At 45.5% G+C, this 21,329-nt stretch overlaps 1 protein-coding gene across 8 annotated transcripts in view; it reads left to right on the top strand.

Annotated features, from left to right (window-relative positions):
• slc12a7b (solute carrier family 12 member 7b) overlaps window positions 1-21,329 on the top strand; it is a 385,059-nt gene that overhangs the window by 211,142 nt on the left and 152,588 nt on the right. The window contains exon 1 of one of the 8 annotated variants that reach the window (XM_070880507.1): window positions 12,201-12,267. The exons of the other annotated variants lie outside the window; for them this stretch is intronic. Coding sequence (XP_070736608.1) covers window positions 12,261-12,267 — 7 coding nt within the window. The 5' untranslated portion in view covers window positions 12,201-12,260. Of the gene's footprint in view, window positions 1-12,200; window positions 12,268-21,329 lie in introns of those variants that run through there. 8 annotated transcript variants of the gene reach the window in all.

Genomic DNA, 21,329 nt, shown 5'->3' with positions numbered 1-21,329 from the left:
GATGCCTCGTCTCACGTTACACAGTTCTTGACGTCGGGTTTTATAAGAACAAAGTTGCACACGGCACAGGGTTTTGGCTCAACCAAGATTCGTACGTTTTATTGGACATACATATTGAACCTCCCTAGTATAAATCACTACAATCTATGTGGGACATACAAACCCAGAATACAAACCCCTATGAAAAGGTCCTTTACATCGGCACAACTTGACAAAATTAAACTCTTACACGATTTGACTGTTGCATATAAAGTTACCCAAACACAAAACCCTTCTACAATTTGACTGGAACAAAACATACAATCACCAATTCCTCGGCTGTCTTGAGGTTGACTGTAGGCCCTTTCCTTGATTGCAGCTTGAGTCCCGAAGACTGGCTGGCTTCTGCTTCTGTACTGCTGTGTTCTGCTTCTACTTGCCTTCGAAAGTGGGTGGTCTTTATACCAAAAACCAACTTGCAATCTTGGAACAGATTGAACATGATGGCCGCATCAAATAAATATGATGGCTGCGTCTTGGAACAGATTGAACATGATGGCCGCATCAAATGTGAACTCTTGATAGCTAATTGTTCCCCATCTAAAGTTATTGTTCATGATTGTTATGAGGTCCTTTACAAGGTTGGTTTTCTATTAGTATTCATATCTGCGTGGCTCAGGGTCCGATCCATTGTCTAGGCTACCAGCCTTTCTGGAGCCACAGTCCAGGGCACGTTCTTTAAACAATGTAACCCCTTAAGGTAAATTAATATATATAAATGTTCCTCCTATCTTTTCAGGTAGGAAACCATTAAAGGTGTGAATATCTCTCTTCTGCCATTGTCTAGTGACTTAGGTCGATGGCAGATATCCTGTATCATAGTCCTTCGTGATGGCTGATGGTTTGGCTACAATGTAAGAATTAACCCTTTCCTGCCCAGCTCTTTTTGCAAGCTGTGATGCAGTTCTGAGTTTTTATATTCAATAATCCAATTTTTGCTGTGGGGGAGCAGGAATGGATCCTACAATCGCTCTTTGTTAACCAAAGGTGTTGTGGGATATGGGCCAAAGGTGGGTCGCAGATCAGCCATGATCTCATTGAGGGACTGAATGGCCTACTCCTGTTCCTGTGTTCCTATAGTGGCGCAATCCTTACACGCACTGATAGATCATTTATTTAAGTTGGGAGATGATTGATACTGTACCGGGGTCAGGGAGTAATTCCTTCCCATAGTCATCCAGTGGTGCTATTAAACCAAGAAAAGGGGTCTTTCAGAACAAGCAGACAGAGGTAACTCTACTAAATCCTTGTTTGAAACCGAAGACAGGAAAAATATTTAATTCAGCAATATTTGTTTTCATTAAACCTTTTTGCATAGCAATACTTACAATATACAAGGGGCAAAAATAAGGACGAAGATAAATAAAGGGAAGGATGAGGTCAGCACGACATAAGGATTGCAATATTACAACATTGGCAGACTTGAGTGCCAACTCCTATTGGCCTGAGGCAAGATTAGTCCAGGTTATCTACAGTGGCATCAAGAGATCAAATAAACTTGCATATGAGGAAGAGGAACCTGGGCAAATGTCATGGCTGCATGAGCGTGAAAAAATTCAGGGCAGGTTGAATAGTGAATAATATGGGAAAGGACGTGGGGTGGGGTGGAGAACATTCATCCACTTCTCCAGTTGATACCGCATAACCCTACACGCATCACCTATTTCCCTGGCATTCCTTTCTGAGAAGGGCAGAAAACACACAATTATTGACCAAATAAACGGGTGTTTGTTTGTTGTCCAACTCTAGGCTGCAATTGATGATTTCATTGAATTTCTTGACTCTGCAGGTGATGATGTAGACAAGCGGTGACATGCTTCATGTACATAGTTTTTTATTAATGCTGTTATCGCCACAGCAACAGCAGTGTTACCTTCTGAAGTGTTTGACTACACTTCACAGGAAGTTAATTTAAAGATAAACGCTGTGGGCCAGTTTCATTTTTTTTTTACAGTTGTTGGCTCGGTGGATAGCTTCAGCAAGTTGGGTTCTTCTCCCTCTGGTAGTCTTGCTGGTGAATATTGCATTTCAAACGTTCCTGCACAGTTGTTTAACACTAGGTTTAAGGAGCTGCATCTCTACTGCATTTAGGCTGCACGCTTCACATCCGTAGGCATAATGGCAGAATAATTGTCGTGTTTTAACACACTTGGGAATTGTCCTTGTGTGTTGCTCCGACCCTGGATTTGCGTAACTATGGCACAGCACTAAGGGAATGTTACTAGAGGAGTCATTCTTCAAAGGTGACGTTAAACCGAAGTCCTGTCTGCCTGTTCAGGTGGACATAAAAGATCCCCTGGCACTATTTGCAGATGAGTATGGAATTCTTCTAGTATCCAGCCCCATGTTCCTCCCTCAACCAATACTACTGAAAATAGATCTCACTGCTGTATGTGAACATAAGAACATAAGAATTAGGAACAGGAGTAGGCCATCTAGTCCCTCGAGCCTGCTCCGCCATTCAACAAGATCATGGTTGATCTGGCCATGGACTCAGCTCCACTTACCCGCCCGCTCCCCAGAACCCTTAATTCCCTTATTGGTTAAAAATATATCTATCTGTGACTTGAATACATTCAATGAGCTAGCCTCAACTGCTTCCTTGGGCAGAGAATTCCACAGATTCACAACCCTCTGGGAGAAGAAATTCCTTCTCAATTCGGTTTTAAATTGGCTCCCCCGTATTTTGAGGCTGTGCTCCCTAGTTCTAGTCTCCCCGACCAGTGGAAACAACCTCTCTGCCTCTATCTTGTCTATCCCTTTCATTATTTTAAATGTTTCTATAAGATCACCCCTCATCCTTCTGAACTCCCAACGAGTAAAGACCCAGTCTACTCAATCTATCATCATAAGATAACCCCCTCATCTCCGGAATCAGCCGAGTGAATCGTCTCTGTACCGCCTCCAAAGCTAGTGTATCCTTCCTTAAATAAACTCCACGCAGTACTCCAGGTGCGGCCTCCAGGTGGGAATTAAGGGTTACGGGGAGCGGGCGGGTAAATGGAGCTGAGTCCACGGCCAGATCAACCATGATCTTGTTGAATGGCGGAGCAGGCTCGAGGGGCTAGATGGCCTACTCCTGTTCCTAATTCTTATGTTCTTATGTTCACATACAGCAGTGAGATCTATTTTCAGTAGTATTGGTTGAGGGAGGAACATGGGACTGGATACTAGAAGAATTCCATACTCATCTGCAAATAGTGCCAGGGGATCTTTTATGTCCACCTGAACAGGCAGACAGGGCTTCGGTTTAACGTCACCTTTTGAAGAATGACTCCTCCAGTAACATTCCCTATACAGTTGCAGCAGGACCTCCCTGCTTTTGTACGCCATCCCTCTCGCAATGAAGGCCAACATTCCATTCGTCTTCCTGATTACCTACTGCACCTGCAAACTAACTTTTTGGGATTCTAAAAGAGTTTCATGCAACCCCCAGGTCCCTCTGCACTGCAGCATGTTGTAATTTCTCCCCATTCAAATAATATTCCCTTTTATTGTTTTTTTTTCCCAAGGTGGATGACCTCACATTTTCAGACATTGTATTCCATCTGCCAAACCTTAGCCCATTTGCTTAACCTATCTAAATCTCTTTGCAGCCTCTGTGTCCTCTACACAACCTGCTTTCCCACTAATCTTTGTGTCATCTGCAAATTTTGTTACACTATACTCTGTCCCCTCTTCCAGGTCATCTATGTATATTGTAAACAGTTGTGGTCCCAGCACCGATCCCTGTGACACACCACTAACCACCGATTTCCAACCCGAAAAGGACCCATTTATCCCGACTCTCTGCTTTCTGTTAGCAAGCCAATTCTCGATCCATGCTAATACATTGCCTCTGACTCCGCGTACCTTTATCTTCTGCAGTAACCTTTTGTGTGGCACCTTATCGAATGCCTTTTGGAAATCTAAATACACCACATCCATCGGTACACCTCCAACCACCATGCTCGTTATATCCTCAAAGAATTCCAGTAAATTAGTTAAACATGATTTCCCCTTCATGAATCCATGTTGCGTCTGCTTGATTGCACTATTCCTATCTAGATGTCCCGCCATTTCTTCCTTAATGATAGTTTCAAGCATTTTCCCCACTACAGATGTTAAACTAACCGGTCTATAGTTACCTGCCTTTTGTCTGCCCCCTTTTTTAAACAGAGGCGTTACATTAGCTGCTTTCCAATCCGCTGGTACCACCCCAGAGTCCAGAGAATTTTGGTAGATTATAACGAATGCATCTGCTAAAACTTCCGCCATCTCTTTTAGTACCCTGGGATGCATTTCATCAGGACCAGGGGACTTGTCTACCTCGAGTCCCATTAGCCTGTCCAGCACTACCTCCCTAGTGATAGTGATTGTCTCAAGGTCCTCCCTTCCCACATTCCTGTGACCAGCAATTTTTGGCATGGTTTTTGTGATTTCCACTGTGAAGACCGAAGCAAAATAATTGTTTACGGTCTCAGTCATTTCCACATTTCCCATTATTAAATCCCCCTTTTCATCTTCTAAGGGACCAACATTTACTTTAGTCACTCTCTTCCGTTTTATATATCTGTAAAAGCTTTTACTATCTGTTTTTATGTTTTTGCAAGTTTACTTTCGTAATCTATCTTTCCTTTCTTTATTGCTTTCTTAGTCATTCTTTGCTGTCGTTTAAAACTTTCCCAATCTTCTAGTTTCCCACTAACCTTGGCCACCTTATACGCATTGGTTTTTAATTTGATACTCTCCTTTATTTCCTTGGTTATCCACAGCTGGTTATCCCTTCTCTTACCGCCCTTTTTCACTGGAATATATTTTTGTTGAGCACTATGAAAGAGCTCCTTAAAAGTCCTCCACTGTTCCTCAATTGTGCCACCGTTTAGTCTGTGTTTCCAGTCTACTTTAGCCAACTCTGCCCTCATCCCACTGTAGTCCCCTTTGTTTAAGCATAGTATGCTCGTTTGAGACACTACTTCCTCACCTCAATCTGTATTACAAATTCAACCATACTGTGATCACTCATTCCGAGAGGATCTTTTACTAGGAGATCGTTTATTATTCCTGTCTCATTACACAGGACCTGATCTAAGATCGCTTGCTCCCTTGTAGGTTCTGTAACATACTGTTCTAAGAAACAATCCCGTATCCATTCTATGAATTCCTCCTCAAGGCTACCCCGTGTGATTTGATTTGACCAATCGATATGTAGGTTAAAATCCCTCATGATTACTGCCGTTCCTTTTTCACATGCCTCCATTATTCCCTTGATTATTGCCCGCCCCACCGTGAAGTTATTATTTGGGGGCCTATAAACTACGCCCACCAGTGACTTTTTCCCCTTACTATTTCTAATCTTCACCCACAATGATTCAACATTTTGTTCATAAGAGCCAATATCGTCTCTCAACTGCCCTGATATCATCCTTTATTAACAGAGCTACCCCACCTCCTTTCCCTTCTTGTTTATCTTTCCGAATTGTCAGATACCCCTGTATGTTTAATTCCCAGTCTTGGCCACCCTGCAACCACGTTTCTGTAATGGCCACCAAATCATACTCATTTGTAATGATATGTGCCGTCAACTCATTTACTTTATTTCGACTGCTGCGTGCATTTAGGTAGAGTGTTTTAATACTCGTTTTTAAACCATGATTTTTAGTTTTGACCCCTCCTGCAGCCCCTTTATATTCAGACATATTGTCTCTTCCTATCACCTTGTGGTTTACACTTACCCCAGTGCTACTCTGCTTTGTTGCCTCCTGCCTTTTGCATTCTTTCTTGGGGTCCTGTTCATCTGAGCTCTTACCCATTCTAACTAGCTCAGAGCCCTCTCCTGGGTTCCGAATACTCCTTGCATTGAGGCACCGAGCTTTCATGCTTGCCTTTTTATTACACTTTGACCCTTTAGAATGTGGCAACTTGCTGTGAGCAATTGCCTGCCATGTTTGACGAGGTAGTAATAATTAACTACAGAAGTAGTTTATTGTATTGCAGCTGCTTTGGGGCATCGTGAGAGCATCATATGGTCTTCACTTGCATGTTGCAACATGACAAATTCATCACAGCAGCCAGGGTTCTGAGACCTGTGAGGGTTAGACAGGAGCTTTTCAGGTACTCGGCTAGCAGCCTTTACATTTTCATCTGAAATGCCATAGTTCAAAACTAACTGCAGCAGGAATTACATTTTATTTCTAAGTTTTTTTTCCCCCTGACTTCACAGCATTGGGAAATCATTAATATTAATGTGTTATACATGAAGGGTCTTTGGGTAATCACAGCCCAATTATTGCTGGTGTATATGGGGAGCCGAATTTGTCTAATGTGTTTTAAATAGTTTAAATGAACTTGTATTTGTATATGTCCTTTCACGACCTCAGGACGTCCCAAAGTGCTTCACAGCCAATGAAGTACTTTTGAAATGTAGTCTCTGTTGTAATGTCGGAAATGCAGCAGCTAGTCTGTGCACAGCAAGATCTCAAATAGCAATGTGAGAAGTGACCAGATAATCTGTTTTAGTGATGTGGGTTGAAGAATGATGGACACCGGGGAAGAACTCCATTACTTTTCTTCGATTAGTGCCATGGGACCTTTTACATCCAGCTGAGAGGGCAGACGTGGCCTCGGATTAATGTCTCATCCAAAAGACTGCAACTCCGATAGTGCAGCACTCTCTCAGTACTATACTCGAGTGTCAGAATAGATTTTGTGCTCGTCTCTCGGGTGGGACTTCAACCCCTGGCCATCTGACTCCAAAGTGAGAATGCTCCAATGAGCCATGACTGATCCCATCACAGCAAATAATATGCAGAATACACACAATGATTCAGGTATCTCGAGGAGCCACTCGAGCAGAATCTTCAACTTCACAGTCAACTGTTTGACTGTGTCTCATTGTCTGGAAAGCTGAATTTTCATCAGCAACAAAAATAAAAGACCATGGGCTAGAATTTTCGGCTCACTTATGCCTCAGTTAGCGCCCCGGAGGGGCGATAAAGGTGTTTCTAGGCGTTAGTGAACGTCCAGCTTTTACTGCCCGGCCGGCAAATTCGGCTCATGATTTGCGGCGGCGCAAAAACTTACCACTCCGCCCTCTAGTTTCACTGAGATCGTGATGTCAATCGTCGCGCAACGTTCCGCTAGCGCCCCGGATGCAAAATTCGGCCCGAATGCCTCATTAAACGCCCGCCCCAGGAAACGTCTGGAAAGCCAGGCGTTCCCAGGGTCCAGCAGGCAGTATTGGCGGTGTATTTAAATGGAGAGGGGAGGATCTTGCATCACGGGTCACATTGACTGCAATGGTTGCGCGCAGCCCGCTATGTGAAGCTCTGACTTGAAACCGGCAGTTTTATCTGCCATTACAGTGTTCTTACAATGTCAGTGAGAGAATTGTACGGGAGCATTACTAGTTCGCCAGCGTATCATGCTGCATGCTATTGCCAGAGGGCATCAAGCTAGAAGAAGGGCTGTTGGCCATGTCGGCCCACGGATTAGGAGAGGCCAAAGACTTCTGGAGAGGAGTGTTTACCCCCCACGGGTTTACACGCACCAACGCTCAAACCTCCAGCTCTGTAAGGTACAGTGTGTGAGAAGGTAGTGCTTTCGAAAGGAAGTGCTGACAGAGATATGCCATCTCCTACAGGCAGACAGATGCCTGGACCACTCTGGAGGCAGCCTTCAATACTCCCTTCAACATGTATCCGAATTCATTGTGGTGTGCTGCACGTTGCACAACTTGGCCATCATGAGGGGCCAGGCATTGCCAGTGGGGATTACAGGCCCACCTCAGGAGGAGGAGGATGAGTAAGAGGAGCCTGGCGAGGCCCCCATTGAACAGCTGCACTATCCACGGGAGAAGCAGCATGGAGATGCAGCCGGATCAAGAGTTGCACGTCGCCAGCTCATCATGGACCGGTTCTAAATGGAGAAAACTGAGGGATGGAGCTAATACTTGACACGATACATGCCCCCATAAAGGCACATCTCCGGTGAACATTGGAATGAAGCACAAGACACCAATGAAAAAGGATGAATCATAAATTGTACTGTAACAAAAGTTCCCCCCACCATAAGAAAACCATACAATATACAATGTTCTGTTGTAGGGAGCTGAACAACAATGAAGTCCCTTAAATTAACAAAATGTTTTTAACTGCGGGATTTTCGGCTGAGATGCAAAAACTTCCTTGTGTAATGCCTGATTTTATGTCCCTGATCATGGAACCTCTTTTTGCCGAATTTTGAAGATGAGGGCACAATGTTTTTCCAGGTGGTATCAGGACCGTGCTGCTATTACCGCCTTAAAATCTCAAAAGCTGAAAATCCAGCACCATAACGCTATGGGCAAGACTGTGTGTAAAACTTTGAGGGAAGGGGAGTGCACATGTGGGTATGTCCACTCATGCACTCGAACATCTAGTCTATTATTTGTAAGTGTAAGAGACCAATTTACACTAGTGTGTTGAACAATGGGAAGCCATTGATGCTGTTGGGGATGCTTAAATTATTTCAGGCTGCATCTGCATGGGGAAATCTGTTTAAAATCTGAACATGGTCTGATAAATGTAATTTATTTAACAATGCTGCAGGTGTAATTGGATATGAAGAAACTGAAAAAGCAATGGAAGAGGTATCAAAGGAATAGCTTTCATCCAGAAGGCATTTGACAAGGTGCCACATAAAAGGCTACTGCACAAGATAAAAATTCATGGGGTTGGGTGTAATATATTAGCATGGATAGAGGATTGGCTAACTAACAGAGAACAGAAAGTCAGGATAAGTGGTTCATACAGAGAGTTGGGATAAATGGTTCATTCTCGGGTTGGCAATCAGTAACTAGTGGGGTGCCGCAGGGATCAGTGCTGGGATCCCAACTATTTGATTAACGACTTGGAGGAAGGGACTGAGTGTAACGTAGCCAAGTTTTCTGTCGATACAAAGATGGGAGGAAAAGCAATGTGTGAGGAGGACACAAAAAAACCTGCAAAAGGACATAGCCAGGCTAAGTGAGTGGGCAAAAATTTGGCAGATGGAATATAATGTTGGAAAGTGTGAGGTCATGCACTTTGGCAGAAAAAAAATCAAAGAGCAAGTTATTATTTAAATGGAGAAAATTGCAAAGTGCTGCAGTTCTGGTTCTGGTACATGAAACACAAAAGCACGTGATCAGGAAAGCCAATAGAATCTTGGCCTTTATTGCAAAGGGCTGGAGTATAAAAGCAGGGAAGTCTTGCTACAGTTATACAGGGTATTGGTGAGGCCACACCTGGAATATTGCATACAGTTTTGGTTTCCATATTTAAGAAAGGATATACTTGCTTTGTAGGCAGTTCAGAGAAGATTTACTAGGTTGATTCAGGAGATGAGGGGGTTGACTTATGAGGAAAGGTTGAGTAGGTTGGGCCTCTATTCCTTGGAATTCAGAAGAATGGGAGGTGGTCTTATCGAAACATATAAGATTATGGGCCTAAGTTTCGAGCCGCCCCTGGAATGGCGCAGTCCCAACCTGGACGCCCGTTTTTCGCGCCACAAAGTGCGCCTAAAAAAACCTTCCAGATTCTCCAGCTCCCTGCAGGTCGTTTGCAGATCGGCGCAGTGCAGCACGAGCTGCGGGGGGCGGAGCCAGGTCCCTGCGCTGTAAACAGTGCCGGGACCTCTGCACATGCGCACTACAGTGGGCGTGCATGTGCAGTAGCTCCAGGCACCCAAAACTGTGTGGGAGGGGCCGAAGCACACAGCCCCTAGCCCTGGCCGAATGGCCTCACTGGGGCTGCGTGAATAAGTCTCCTCCCACGGCCAGCTCCTGCTTCTGCTTCCTCCCGACCTGACTCGACTCCCGCTTCCTGCCCCCAGACCCGACCCGACTCCCGCTCCCCCGGACCAGACCCGACCCCGCCCCCGACACTGACTCCCGCTCCCCCCGACTGGACCCGACCTGACCTCCCTCCCCCCGACCTGACCTCCCTCCCCCCGACCTGACCTCCCTCCCACCCCCCACCCCCCCATCTCCTTTCTCACCCCCCCCCCATCTCCTTTCTCCCCCCCCCCCATCTCCTTTCTCCCCCCCCCCCATCTCCTTTCTCCCCCCCCCATCTCCTTTCTCCCCCCCCCCATCTCCTTTCTCCCCCCCCCCATCTCCTTTCTCCTCCCCCCCCCATCTCCTTTCTCCCCCCCAATCTCCTTTCTCCCCCCCCCCCCCATCTCCTTTCTCCCCCCCATCTCCTTTCTTCCCCTCCCCCCCCCCATCTCCTTTCTCCCCCCCCATCTCCTTTCTTCCCCTCCCCCCCCCCCATCTCCTTTCTCCCCCCCCCCATCTCCTTTCTCCCCCCCCCATCTCCTTTCTCCCCCCCCCCCATCTCCTTTCTCTCCCCCCCCCCATCTCCTTTCTCTCCCCCCCCCCCCATCTCCTTTCTCTCCCCCCCCCCCATCTCCTTTCTCTCCCCCCCCCATCTCCTTTCTCTCCCCCCCCCCATCTCCTTTCTCCCCCCCCATCTCCTTTCTCCCCCCCCCCATCTCCTTTCTCCCCCCCCATCTCCTTTCTCCCCCCCCAATCTCCTTTCTCCCCCCCCCCATCTCCTTTCTCCCCCCCATCTCCTTTCTTCCCCTCCCCCCCCCCCCATCTCCTTTCTCCCCCCCCCATCTCCTTTCTTCCCCTCCCCCCCCCATCTCCTTTCTCCACCCCCCATCTCCTTTCTCTCCCCCCCCATCTCCTTTCTCTCCCCCCCATCTCCTTTCTCCCCCCCCCCCCATCTCCTTTCACCCCCCCCCCCATCTCCTTTCTCCCCCCCCCCATCTCCTTTCTCCCCCCCCCCCCCATCTCCTTCCCCCCCCCCATCTTTTCCCTCCCTTCTCCTCCCCCCCCCCACCCCCTTCCCCCTTGTCCTCCTCTTCCCCTCGCTGTCAGAAACAGACACTGACAGACAGAGAATGAGAGGCACACACAGACAGACAGAGATAGAGACACTGACAGAGACACACTGGGGGGGGCATCCCAGCACACTGTTGGAGGGCTCCCAGTGCTGCAGTCGGTAAGTAGAAAATGTTTTATTGATTTAAAAAAAAATTATTTCTTATATTTCTTCCTAATTTTTTTTGATTGATTTATTGGTTGATTTATTGATGTTTTTATCATTTATTATTGATGATGGCTCTTTATTTGTAAAACTGAAGTGTTTAATGTTTGTAAACTTCCCTTTTAAACCCTCCCCCCCCCCCCCCCCCCCCCCCCATTCCCTACGCCTGATTTGTAACCTACGCCTGATTTTCTAAAGTGTAGACAAGGTTTTTTTCGGGCGTACAAAAATCTTCACTTGCTCCATTCCAAGTTAGTTTGGAGTAAGTTTTCACTGATGAAACTTTGAAAACAGGCGTAAGTGGCCGGACACGACCCGTTTTGAAAAAAAAATTCTGTTCAAAAGTGAAACTGTTCTAACTGACTAGAACTGGAGCAAACTAAATGGCGAGAATTCTGATTTCTAAGATACTCCGTTCTACACCAGTTGCTCCTAAAATTCAGGAGCAAATCATGGTGAAACTTGGGGCCTATGAGTGGGCTTGACCAGGTGGATGCAGAGAAAATGTTTCCACTGATAGGAGAGACTAGAATAAGGGGCCGCCCATTTAAAACTGAGATGAGGGGGACTTTCTTCTCTGAGGGTTGTAAATCTGTGGAATTCGCTGCCTGAGAGCTGTGGAAGCTGGGACATTGAATAAATTTAAGACAGAGATAGACAGTTTCTTAACCGATTTAGGGAATAAAGGATTATGGGGAGTGGGCAGGGAAGTGGACCTGAGCCCATGATCGGATCAGCCATGACCGTATTAAATGGCGGAGCACGCTCGAGATGCCGTATGGCCTATTCCTGCTCCTATTTCTTATGTTCTTATGTTATGTTGTTAAGTGTTTAGCAACCTTTGCTTGAGCAGCAGTGTGAAGAAATGATCCTTTTTTTTGACACTGCATGTAAATGATGCAACATGAATTGTGAATTGTGTGTTTGGCAATTTTTATTTGTTTCTTCATTCACTTCCTAAAAGAGATGCTGTTTCTGCTGAAGCACTTCAAACTAATGGTTAGATGTTGAACTATAAGGGTCGAGCCTTTTGAAATCGAGATGACTTAACTTGATTACTTGATATTCTTTGTGACACAGATGTTTCTCTAGTCTCAAATGCAGTGTTCGGTTAGCCCCGTTAGTATAACTTCTGTAGCAGTCGGTGCGGTACCTCCATGTGGTGGGACAATGGCAGGTAAAATTCTCTTTGCTTCTTCTCATTCCATTGCTTGTGAAGTCCAATACCTTTCACCCACATCTCCATTACAATGTGGATTATTATTTTATTCAAGCTTTCACATGGCTGTGAAATCTTTACAAATGATGTATGTTAAGAGATTATTTGTTTTCGCACCATGGGAACACACAAAAGAAGTTGGCATTGTTTTTAGTGTCGATAGGGTACAATTAAGAACTTGCATTTATATAGCGCCTTTCACATCCTGTCCCAAAATGCTTCAGTCATTGTTGAAGTGCAGTCACTGTTGGGTAGCAAACACTGCAGACAATTTACACACACCAAGATCCCACAAACAACAACGAGGTAAAGGACCAGATCATCTGGGGTTTTTTTTGTGCTGGGAGATGAGGGATAATTGCTGGCCAGGCACCAGTAGAATTCTTTGCTTCTCTTGATTAGCACCCTAGGATCAGGCATTGGTTTAATATCTCATCTGAAAGATGCCATCTCTGACAATGCAGAGAATTCCCTCAGTGCTGCATTGAACTGTCAGCCTAGATTATGTGCTCTCATCCTGCAGTGGGGCTTTACTCTGCAACCTTCTGACTTGGAGCTGAGAGCTATCACTGAGACAAGGCTGACCTCGTCAAGTCTGGTTTTTGTATTTCTTTAGTAGGTTAATCCAAGGACAGAATTAATTTTGTTTTATTTCCAATTTTCTGCCACGTCTGATTTTGCTCTTAATTGATTTTCCTTTTAAAGTGGTTTCCTGGTATTTTATTTTGCTCCACTCTACGTTTGACACTGAGCTCTCGATTTATGATAGGGTTCGACTGAACAAGACTGCATCCCAGTCTGAACAAGTTGTACTACATTTCTAGTTATATCTGCTCAAAGGACCTGGTATCTCATCGTTTTCTCACACACAACTTGAATTTTTGGTAAAAGTACATGAGCTAAAGTGCACGTCAAATCTATTGATGTAGTTTGCTGCTCCTAGCAACAAATGCATCTCCTGCAGAACCTGTTGTGTTCTCCACTTATGGGGCCCAAATTTGCCCAGGAGTTGCACTGTTTTTTTTTTTGGAGCAACTTAATTTTTCTGGAGTATCTTAAAAATCCCCATTCTGCACTTTTAATTTGCGCCAGTGTAAATAAGTTAGTTAGGATTTTTTTAGTTTAGTATTTTTTTCAAAAGGGGGTTTTACCAGCCACCTACGCCTGTTTTGGCCATTTAAGCCAGTTTGGACAGCTAATAGTTGCTCCAAACTAACTTAGGCCAGCGTATGTGGCCGCATAGAAAACCCTTGCGAAGAGTTAAGAAATCAATGCAGGTAGCCAGAGATGGTGGGGGGGGCGGAGGAGGGGGGAAGGGAAGGGAAGCAGAGAGGACTTTGCAAAGCACTAAACACCTTCACAACTAATACAGATCTTGTACTGTAACTTTTGCATAATTTACACATTCTACTACATCCTACGAAAAGAATTTAAGGAGCTAGGAGCTAAATTAAAAAGTAGGACTTCAAAAGTAGTAATCTCGGGATTGCTACCAGTGCCACGTGCTAGTCAGAGTAGGAACCGCAGGATAGCGCAGATGAATACGTGGCTTCAGCAATGGTGCAGCAGGGAGGGATTCAAATTCCTGGGGCATTGGAACCGGTTCTGGGGGAGGTGGGACCAGTACAAACCGGACGGTCTGCACCTGGGCAGGACCGGAACCAATGTCCTAGGGGGAGTGTTTGCTAGTGCTGTTGGGGAGGAGTTAAACTAATATGGCAGGGGGATGGGAACCTATGCAGGGAGACAGAGGGAGACAAAAATGAGGCAAAAGCAAAAGACAGAAAGGAGATGAGGAAAAGTGGAGGGCAGAGAAACCCAAGGCAAAAAAAAAAGGCCACTGTACAGCAAAATTCTAAAAGGACAAAGGGTGTTAAAAAAGCAAGCCTGAAGGCTTTGTGTCTTAATGCAAGGAGTATCCGCAATAAGGTGGATGAATTAACTGTGCAAGTAGATGTTAACAAATATGATGTGATTGGGATTACGGAGACGTGGCTCCAGGATGATCAGGGCTGGGAACTCAACATCCAAGGGTATTCAACATTCAGGAAGGATAGAATAAAAGGAAAAGGAGGTGGGATAGCATTGCTGGTTAAAGAGGAGATTAATGCAATAGTTAGGAAAGACATTAGCTTGGATGATGTGGAATCTATATGGGTAGAGCTGCAGAACACTAAAGGGCAAAAAACGTTAGTGGGAGTTGTGTACAGACCTCCAAACAGTAGTAGTGATGTTGGGGAGGGCATCAAACAGGAAATTAGGAGTGCATGCAATAAAGGTGCAGCAGTTATAATGGGTGACTTTAATATGCACATAGATTGGGCTAACCAAACTGGAAGCAATACGGTGGAGGAGGATTTCCTGGAGTGCATAAGGGATGGTTTTCTATTCCAATATGTCGAGGAACCAACTAGGGGGGAGGCCATCTTAGACTGGGTGTTGTGTAATGAGAGAGGATTAATTAGCAATCTCATTGTGCGAGGCCCCTTGGGGAAGAGTGACCATAATATGGTGGAATTCTGCATTAGGATGGAGAATGAAACAGTTAATTCAGAGACCATGGTCCAGAACTTAAAGAAGGGTAACTTTGAAGGTATGAGGCGTGAATTGGCTAGGATAGATTGGCGAATAATACTTAAGGGGTTGACTGTGGATGGGCAATGGCAGACATTTAGAGACCGCATGGATGAATTACAACAATTGTACATTCCTGTCTGGCGTAAAAATAAAAAAGGGAAGGTGGCTCAACCGTGGCTATCAAGGGAAATCAGGGATAGTATTAAAGCCAAGGAAGTAGCATACAAATTGGCCAGAAATAGCAGCGAACCTGGGGACTGGGAGAAACTTAGAACTCAGCAGAGGAGGACAAAGGGTTTGATTAGGGCAGGGAAAATGGAGTACGAGAAGAAGCTTGCAGGGAACATTAAGGCGGATTGCAAAAGTTTCTATAGGTATGTAAAGAGAAAAAGGTTAGTAAAGACAAACGTAGGTCCCCTGCAGTCAGAATCAGGGGAAGCCATAACGGGGAACCAAGAAATGGCAGACCAATTGAACAAGTACTTTGGTTCAGTATTCACTAAGGAGGACACAAACAACCTTCCGGATATAAAAGGGGTCAGAGGGTCTAGTAAGGAGGAGGAACTGAGGGAAATCTTTATTAGTAGGGAAATTGTGTTGGGGAAATTGATGGGATTGAAGGCCGATAAATCCCCAGGGCCTGATGGACTGCATCCCAGAGTACTTAAGGAGGTGGCCTTGGAAATAGCAGATGCATTGACAGTCATTTTCCAACATTCCATTGGCTCTGGATCAATTCCTATCGAGTGGAGGGTAGCCAATGTAACCCCACTTTTTAAAAAAAGGAGGGAGAGAGAAAGCAGGGAATTATAGACCGGTCAGCCTGACCTCAGTAGTGGGTAAAATGATGGAATCAATTATTAAGGATGCCATAGCAGCGCATTTGGAAAATGGTGACATGATAGGTCCAAGTCAGCATGGATTTGTGAAAGGGAGATCATGCTTGACAAATCTTCTGGAATTTTTTGAGGATGTTTCCAGTAAAGTGGTCAAAGGAGAACCAGTTGATGTGGTATATTTGGACTTTCAGAAGGCTTTCGACAAGGTCCCACACAGGAGATTAATGTGCAAAGTTAAAGCACATGGGATTGGGGGTAGTGTGCTGACGTGGATTGAGAACTGGTTGTCAGACAGGAAGCAAAGAGTAGAAGTAAATGGGTACTTTTCAGAATGGCAGGCAGTGACTAGTGGGGTACCGCAGGGTTCTGTGCTGGGGCCCCAGCTGTTTCCATTGTACATTAATGATTTAGACGAGGGGATTAAATGTAGTATCTCCAAATTTGCGGATGACACTAAGTTGGGTGGCAGTGTGAGCTGCGAGGAGGATGCTATGAGGCTGCAGAGTGACTTGGATAGGTTAGGTGAGTGGGCAAATGCGTGGCAGATGAAGTATAATGTGGATAAATGTGAGGTTATCCACTTTGGTGGTAAAAACAGAGAGACAGACTATTATCTGAATGGTGACAGATTAGGAAAAGGGAAGGTGCAAAGAGACCTGGGTGTCATGGTACATCAGTCATTGAAGGTTGGCATGCAGGTACAGCAGGCGGTTAAGAAAGCAAATGGCATGTTGGCCTTCATAGTGAGGGGATTTGAGTACAGGGGCAGGGAGGTGTTGCTACAGTTGTACAGGGCCTTGGTGAGGCTACACCTGGAGTATTGTGTACAGTTTTGGTCGTCTAACTTGAGGAAGGACATTCTTGCTATTGAGGGAGTGCAGTGAAGATTCACCAGACTGATTCCCGGGATGGTGGGACTGACCTATCAAGAAAGACTGGATCAACTGGGCTTGTATTCACTGGAGTTCAGAAGAGTGAGAGGGGACCTCATAGAAACGTTTAAAATTCTGACGGGTTTGGACAGGTTGGATGCAGGAAGAATGTTCCCAATGTTGGGGAAGTCCAGAACCAGGGGTCACAGTCTAAGGATAAGGGGTAAGCCATTTAGGACCGAGATGAGGAGAAACTTCTTCACCCAGAGAGTGGTGAACCTGTGGAATTCTCTACCACAGAAAGTAGTTGAGGCCAATTCACTAAATATATTCAAAAGGGAGTTAGATGAAGTCCTTACTACTTGGGGGATCAAGGGGTATGGCGTGAAAGCAGGAAGGGGGTACTGAAGTTGAATGTTCAGCCATGAACTCATTGAATGGCGGTGCAGGCTGGAAGGGCTGAATGGCCTGCTCCTGCACCTATTTTCTATGTTTTCTATAAAGCTTCATAAAATATGCACTTTTTAATATAATTTATATCAGAAGACAAAGGGTTTCATAAAACCATTTATGAATCAAATATTTTGCTAGCAGGTCCATATTAATGCAAGTTGTTATCTTGTGTCATCACATCATTGTGGGTGGTGCAATGATGGGAGTAATACAACTGGCCTTGTTGTCATTGGGTTAGGGAGCGGAAAATCAACCGGGTTCCAGCTCCTGGTCGCTATCCATTGAGCTTGCTGGAACTGTTCTATGTGTAGAGGTCAGGTGAAAAGTGGAACAGGCTGTGATGTCCCTCGTGGTCACATAGCCTGCCTTTCTCCGATTGTCAAGGCTCGGGCTTACACATGAATGAACGATGGTCATTTACGCAAGGTACCTGAGGGTGCCCATGCTCCACAATAAGGCACCCGTGGGTGCTGATGGAATGTTCCCAACAAGGTATCTACGGGCATCCATGCAGTTGTTCACTAAGAATTGGTGGGATTTAAAAAAAAAATTGACCCAAGTCATGATTACTACCAAAACAAAAGGCACGACCAAATACTTGCTGGTCCTGAGAGATCAAACCTAAGGAAAGTTTTCTCTGGTCATTCTCACCTCTTAACAGCCAGTTGCATTGTGCCATTGACAGAGACTTTTTCTAAATCATTTAAAGAAACTCTCCTTCTTCCCCGCCCACTCAAAACTCTTTTCCCCACCCCGCCCCCCCCGATCAAAAGTCTCCCCGCACCAACCTATTTCTTGTAACCCTCAGCGCGGGAATGCAGCAGGCCACTCGGTCCGGGATAGAGGCGGAACGCGTCGGGTCCCATGCTGCAGGCACGCATCATCACAATCATGGGAGGAGCTACTGCGTATGCGCGAATGCTCTACTGCGCATGCGGACAGCTGCTGGCACTCTTGGGCGCAGGGCCTGAGCTCCACGCCCCCCCAATGGACTCGCCCCGCCGCGCCAAGCCCAGAGAGTTGGCCGTGGAGCCAGAATACGGGGATATCTTTTCGCGCCGTTTTGAGCGCAGGAAGTCTGCACATCTTGCGTAAGTGCGCCGAAAAAACGGGAGGGCCAAATTTGGGCCCATGAAATGCGCACGTTTCCGATTATCATATTTGAACAGCTTAATTATGGGGAAGTTCTTGGCTTTTTCTAATTAACCTCAAAGCTCCTGAACAAACAAAAAATTCAGTACAGAAATAAATAACTTTCTGTAGCAGCTCCTGAAAGCATCATGCAACCTCCACCACATGAAAGAACAAGGCAGCAGGTACATGGGAACGCAATTACCTCCAAGTCACACGCCATCCTGACTTGAACATGTTTCACTCTTCCTTTATGGACACTGGACCAAAATCCTGGAACTCCCTATCCAACAACAGCACTGAGAACACCTTCACCACACACTGCAGCAGTTCAAGAAGATCCTCCACCACCGTCTCAAGGGCAACTAGGGATGGGCAATAAATGCTGCCCTTGCCAGCAACACCCATACTCCAGAATGACATTTTTAAAACTTTGATTTTTATAACCCAAAAGTGCTTCACATCCAATCAATTGGTTTTTGAAGTGTACTTACTGTTATGTAGGTACATGTGTTCACAAGATATGCACAGCATGGTCCCATGAGCAGCAAATGAGTTGAATGACCTGGTAATATTTTTTAATGATCGTTGAAAAAGGATGGGACCTTGCTTGCCCCTCTTTGATTTGTTGTGACCACCTGAACAGGCTGACAAGTCCTCGAGCTAACGTCTCATCCGAAAGGCAGACCCACGGACAGTGCAGCACTCCTTCAGCACTGTACTGAAGTGTCCATTTGGATAGTCTTGGAGTGGGGCTTGAACTTAAACTTCCACCTTGGAGGCGCAAGCACTGCCAGCTTAGCCAAGCGACAAATATTTTTTAAACGGACCGTAGTATTTTGGGCCACAAAAGGACAAGCTGGCTGGTGAGTGGCAATTCTGAAGCTTGCCTGCCTAACATTGTTGTATCCAAAATTAATATGTGTGCTTGTCCTGTTGTGCCCATACTGAGAGCAGTTAAGAACCTATCTAAGACACTCTCAACGCGGGTAAGCACAGCATGGTGCATGCTGTGGCATTTCTTTTTATTGGACGGATCTTGTGCCCCTCGTCACGGCGGTGGCTTTTTTTTTTTGTTGTACATTGACCATCTTTCCAGTAGACAGTAGGCCATCATTTCAGGAAGGTGAAAAGTTGTTCCACGCCAATGTGAAATCTGCTGGATTTGCTGTTTTCTTGTGTTAAGCAGGCAGTGTTTCTTGGTAGGCCCTGAATAAGTTAGCTTTTGTTACCGTAACTATTGTCAGTTCTCCTGGGTAGGATGGCCCCTTCTGCTTCAGGGGTTTGGACCCTTTAAGGGGGTAAATGCTTGTAGGTCAGTAGCATTGGTTGCACCTGTTCAGTACTGTTATACACCATGTGGTGGTCTCCTCACTTTAATGTCTTCTATTCTCTGGTGATGTCCGATTTCTTTTAAAAGGAAGTTGGGTAGTTGCTTGAAGAGGAATATTAAAAGGGTCGAAGGAGCAAGGTCAGAGAGTAGGATGAGACTAGGTGGCTCTTGAGAAATAAACACCGGTTTCTGTGCTGTAACAATCATCTGATTCTACAAGTTGTGAGCAACATCAAACAACAACTTGTATTGACATAGCACCTATTAACCTAGTTAAATGTTCCAAGGCGCTTCATAGGAGTCTAATTAGACAACATTTGATGACAAACCACAAGGCGATATTAGGACAGATGACCAAAAGCTTTATCGAAGAGGTAGGTTTAAAGGATCATCTTGAAGGAGAGAGAGGCAGAGAAATTTATGAAGGGAATTCCAAAGTTTAGGGCTTAGGCAGCTGAAGGCACGGCCACCAATTGTGGAGCAATAGATATTGGGGATGCTCAAGAGGTCAGAATTGGATGAATGCAGAGTTCTCGGAGTGTTGTAGGGCTGTAGGAGGTTAGAGATTTGGGGGAGTGGATGCATGGGTGGTGAGGCCATAGAGAAATTTGAACACAAGGATGAGAATTTTAAATTTGAGGCATTGCTGATTGGGAGCCAATGTAAGTCCACGAGCACCGGGGTGATTCGAGTGAGCACCGCGGTGATTCGAGCAAGCACTGGGGTGATTCGAGCAGAAGGCCCTGTGAGGAAGGAAAAGTTGGTGACTGTGCTCTTATAAAAAGAAGCCACTGTTATAGGTGGAAGTGACAGCCAATTTGTGCACAACAGGATCCTCCGAACATCATTAAGACCAATGACCAGTTGAGCTGCATTGGTGGTGATGGCTGAGTGATAAATGTTGACCAGGAAGAACTCTCCTGCTCTTTGGTGCCATGAGATAGTTTACGTCCACCTGACTAGGCAAACAGGGCCTTGGTTTAACATTGGATTTGACAGTGCAGTACTCGCTTGGTGCTTGGGTTTGATCCCTGGTCCCTGCTAAGTTAGCTGGGGTGGTGGTTGGCTTGTGAACCACTGGGTTAGTGAGGGTACTATCAGTTGGACTTCTTGCTGCTGATAAATATACAGGGACCATTGCTGGAAATGTGCATGCATGAATATTGGGTGAGAGTAGCATTCGGGTTCACTGTGTCAACCTCGAGGTCCAATAACCTGTGATTGTAGACTGTATTGACTCATCTTGAGTAAGACCCAGTGCCTGTGTAGCCACACCCCAGCACAGGGCGTCTGCCTTCAGAAGAGGAAGGGCAAAAATGACTGGAAAAGGGGGAAAAAGAATGAACCTGAAAATGCGTCTCAGCTCCAGCCTCGCAATCGTGGACCACTTTGCAAACTTTCTATTTCTCATGCACCAGTTAGCCCGTGACCTCAGGGTGAGATTGCTAATTTAGTGCCGATTCATGCTAAACTAGGGAAAATGAGCATTTAAAAATATTTCCGGAGAACTTGTTGAAAAGTGCTGCTGTAAACCCCAAACCTTCAGTTTAATTTTAAGAGGTTTTGAAATAGAATACATTCTTATTTCTGAATTAACTGATCATGTCCTGCTAAGGGAGCATAACCTTACGACAGGTATATGTATCGGAGAGCTGATTGAAGTGGGATTGATTCGTAACCTAATCCTTGTTCATGAAGACAGCCCCCTCCATGAGCTCCCATCCTTCGAGTACAGTGATCAGGCTCATTTTGTATTTAGACAAGACGGTAAGAGGTTGCTGACTATATTTTAAAGTACTATTGTTCAATATCAAC

This window comes from Pristiophorus japonicus, chromosome 5 (assembly GCF_044704955.1).
Source record: "Pristiophorus japonicus isolate sPriJap1 chromosome 5, sPriJap1.hap1, whole genome shotgun sequence".
Classification (NCBI taxonomy): domain Eukaryota; kingdom Metazoa; phylum Chordata; class Chondrichthyes; family Pristiophoridae; genus Pristiophorus; species Pristiophorus japonicus.
The sequence above is the reverse complement of the archived record's forward strand: the minus strand, read 5'-3'. Positions and strand labels throughout refer to the sequence as shown.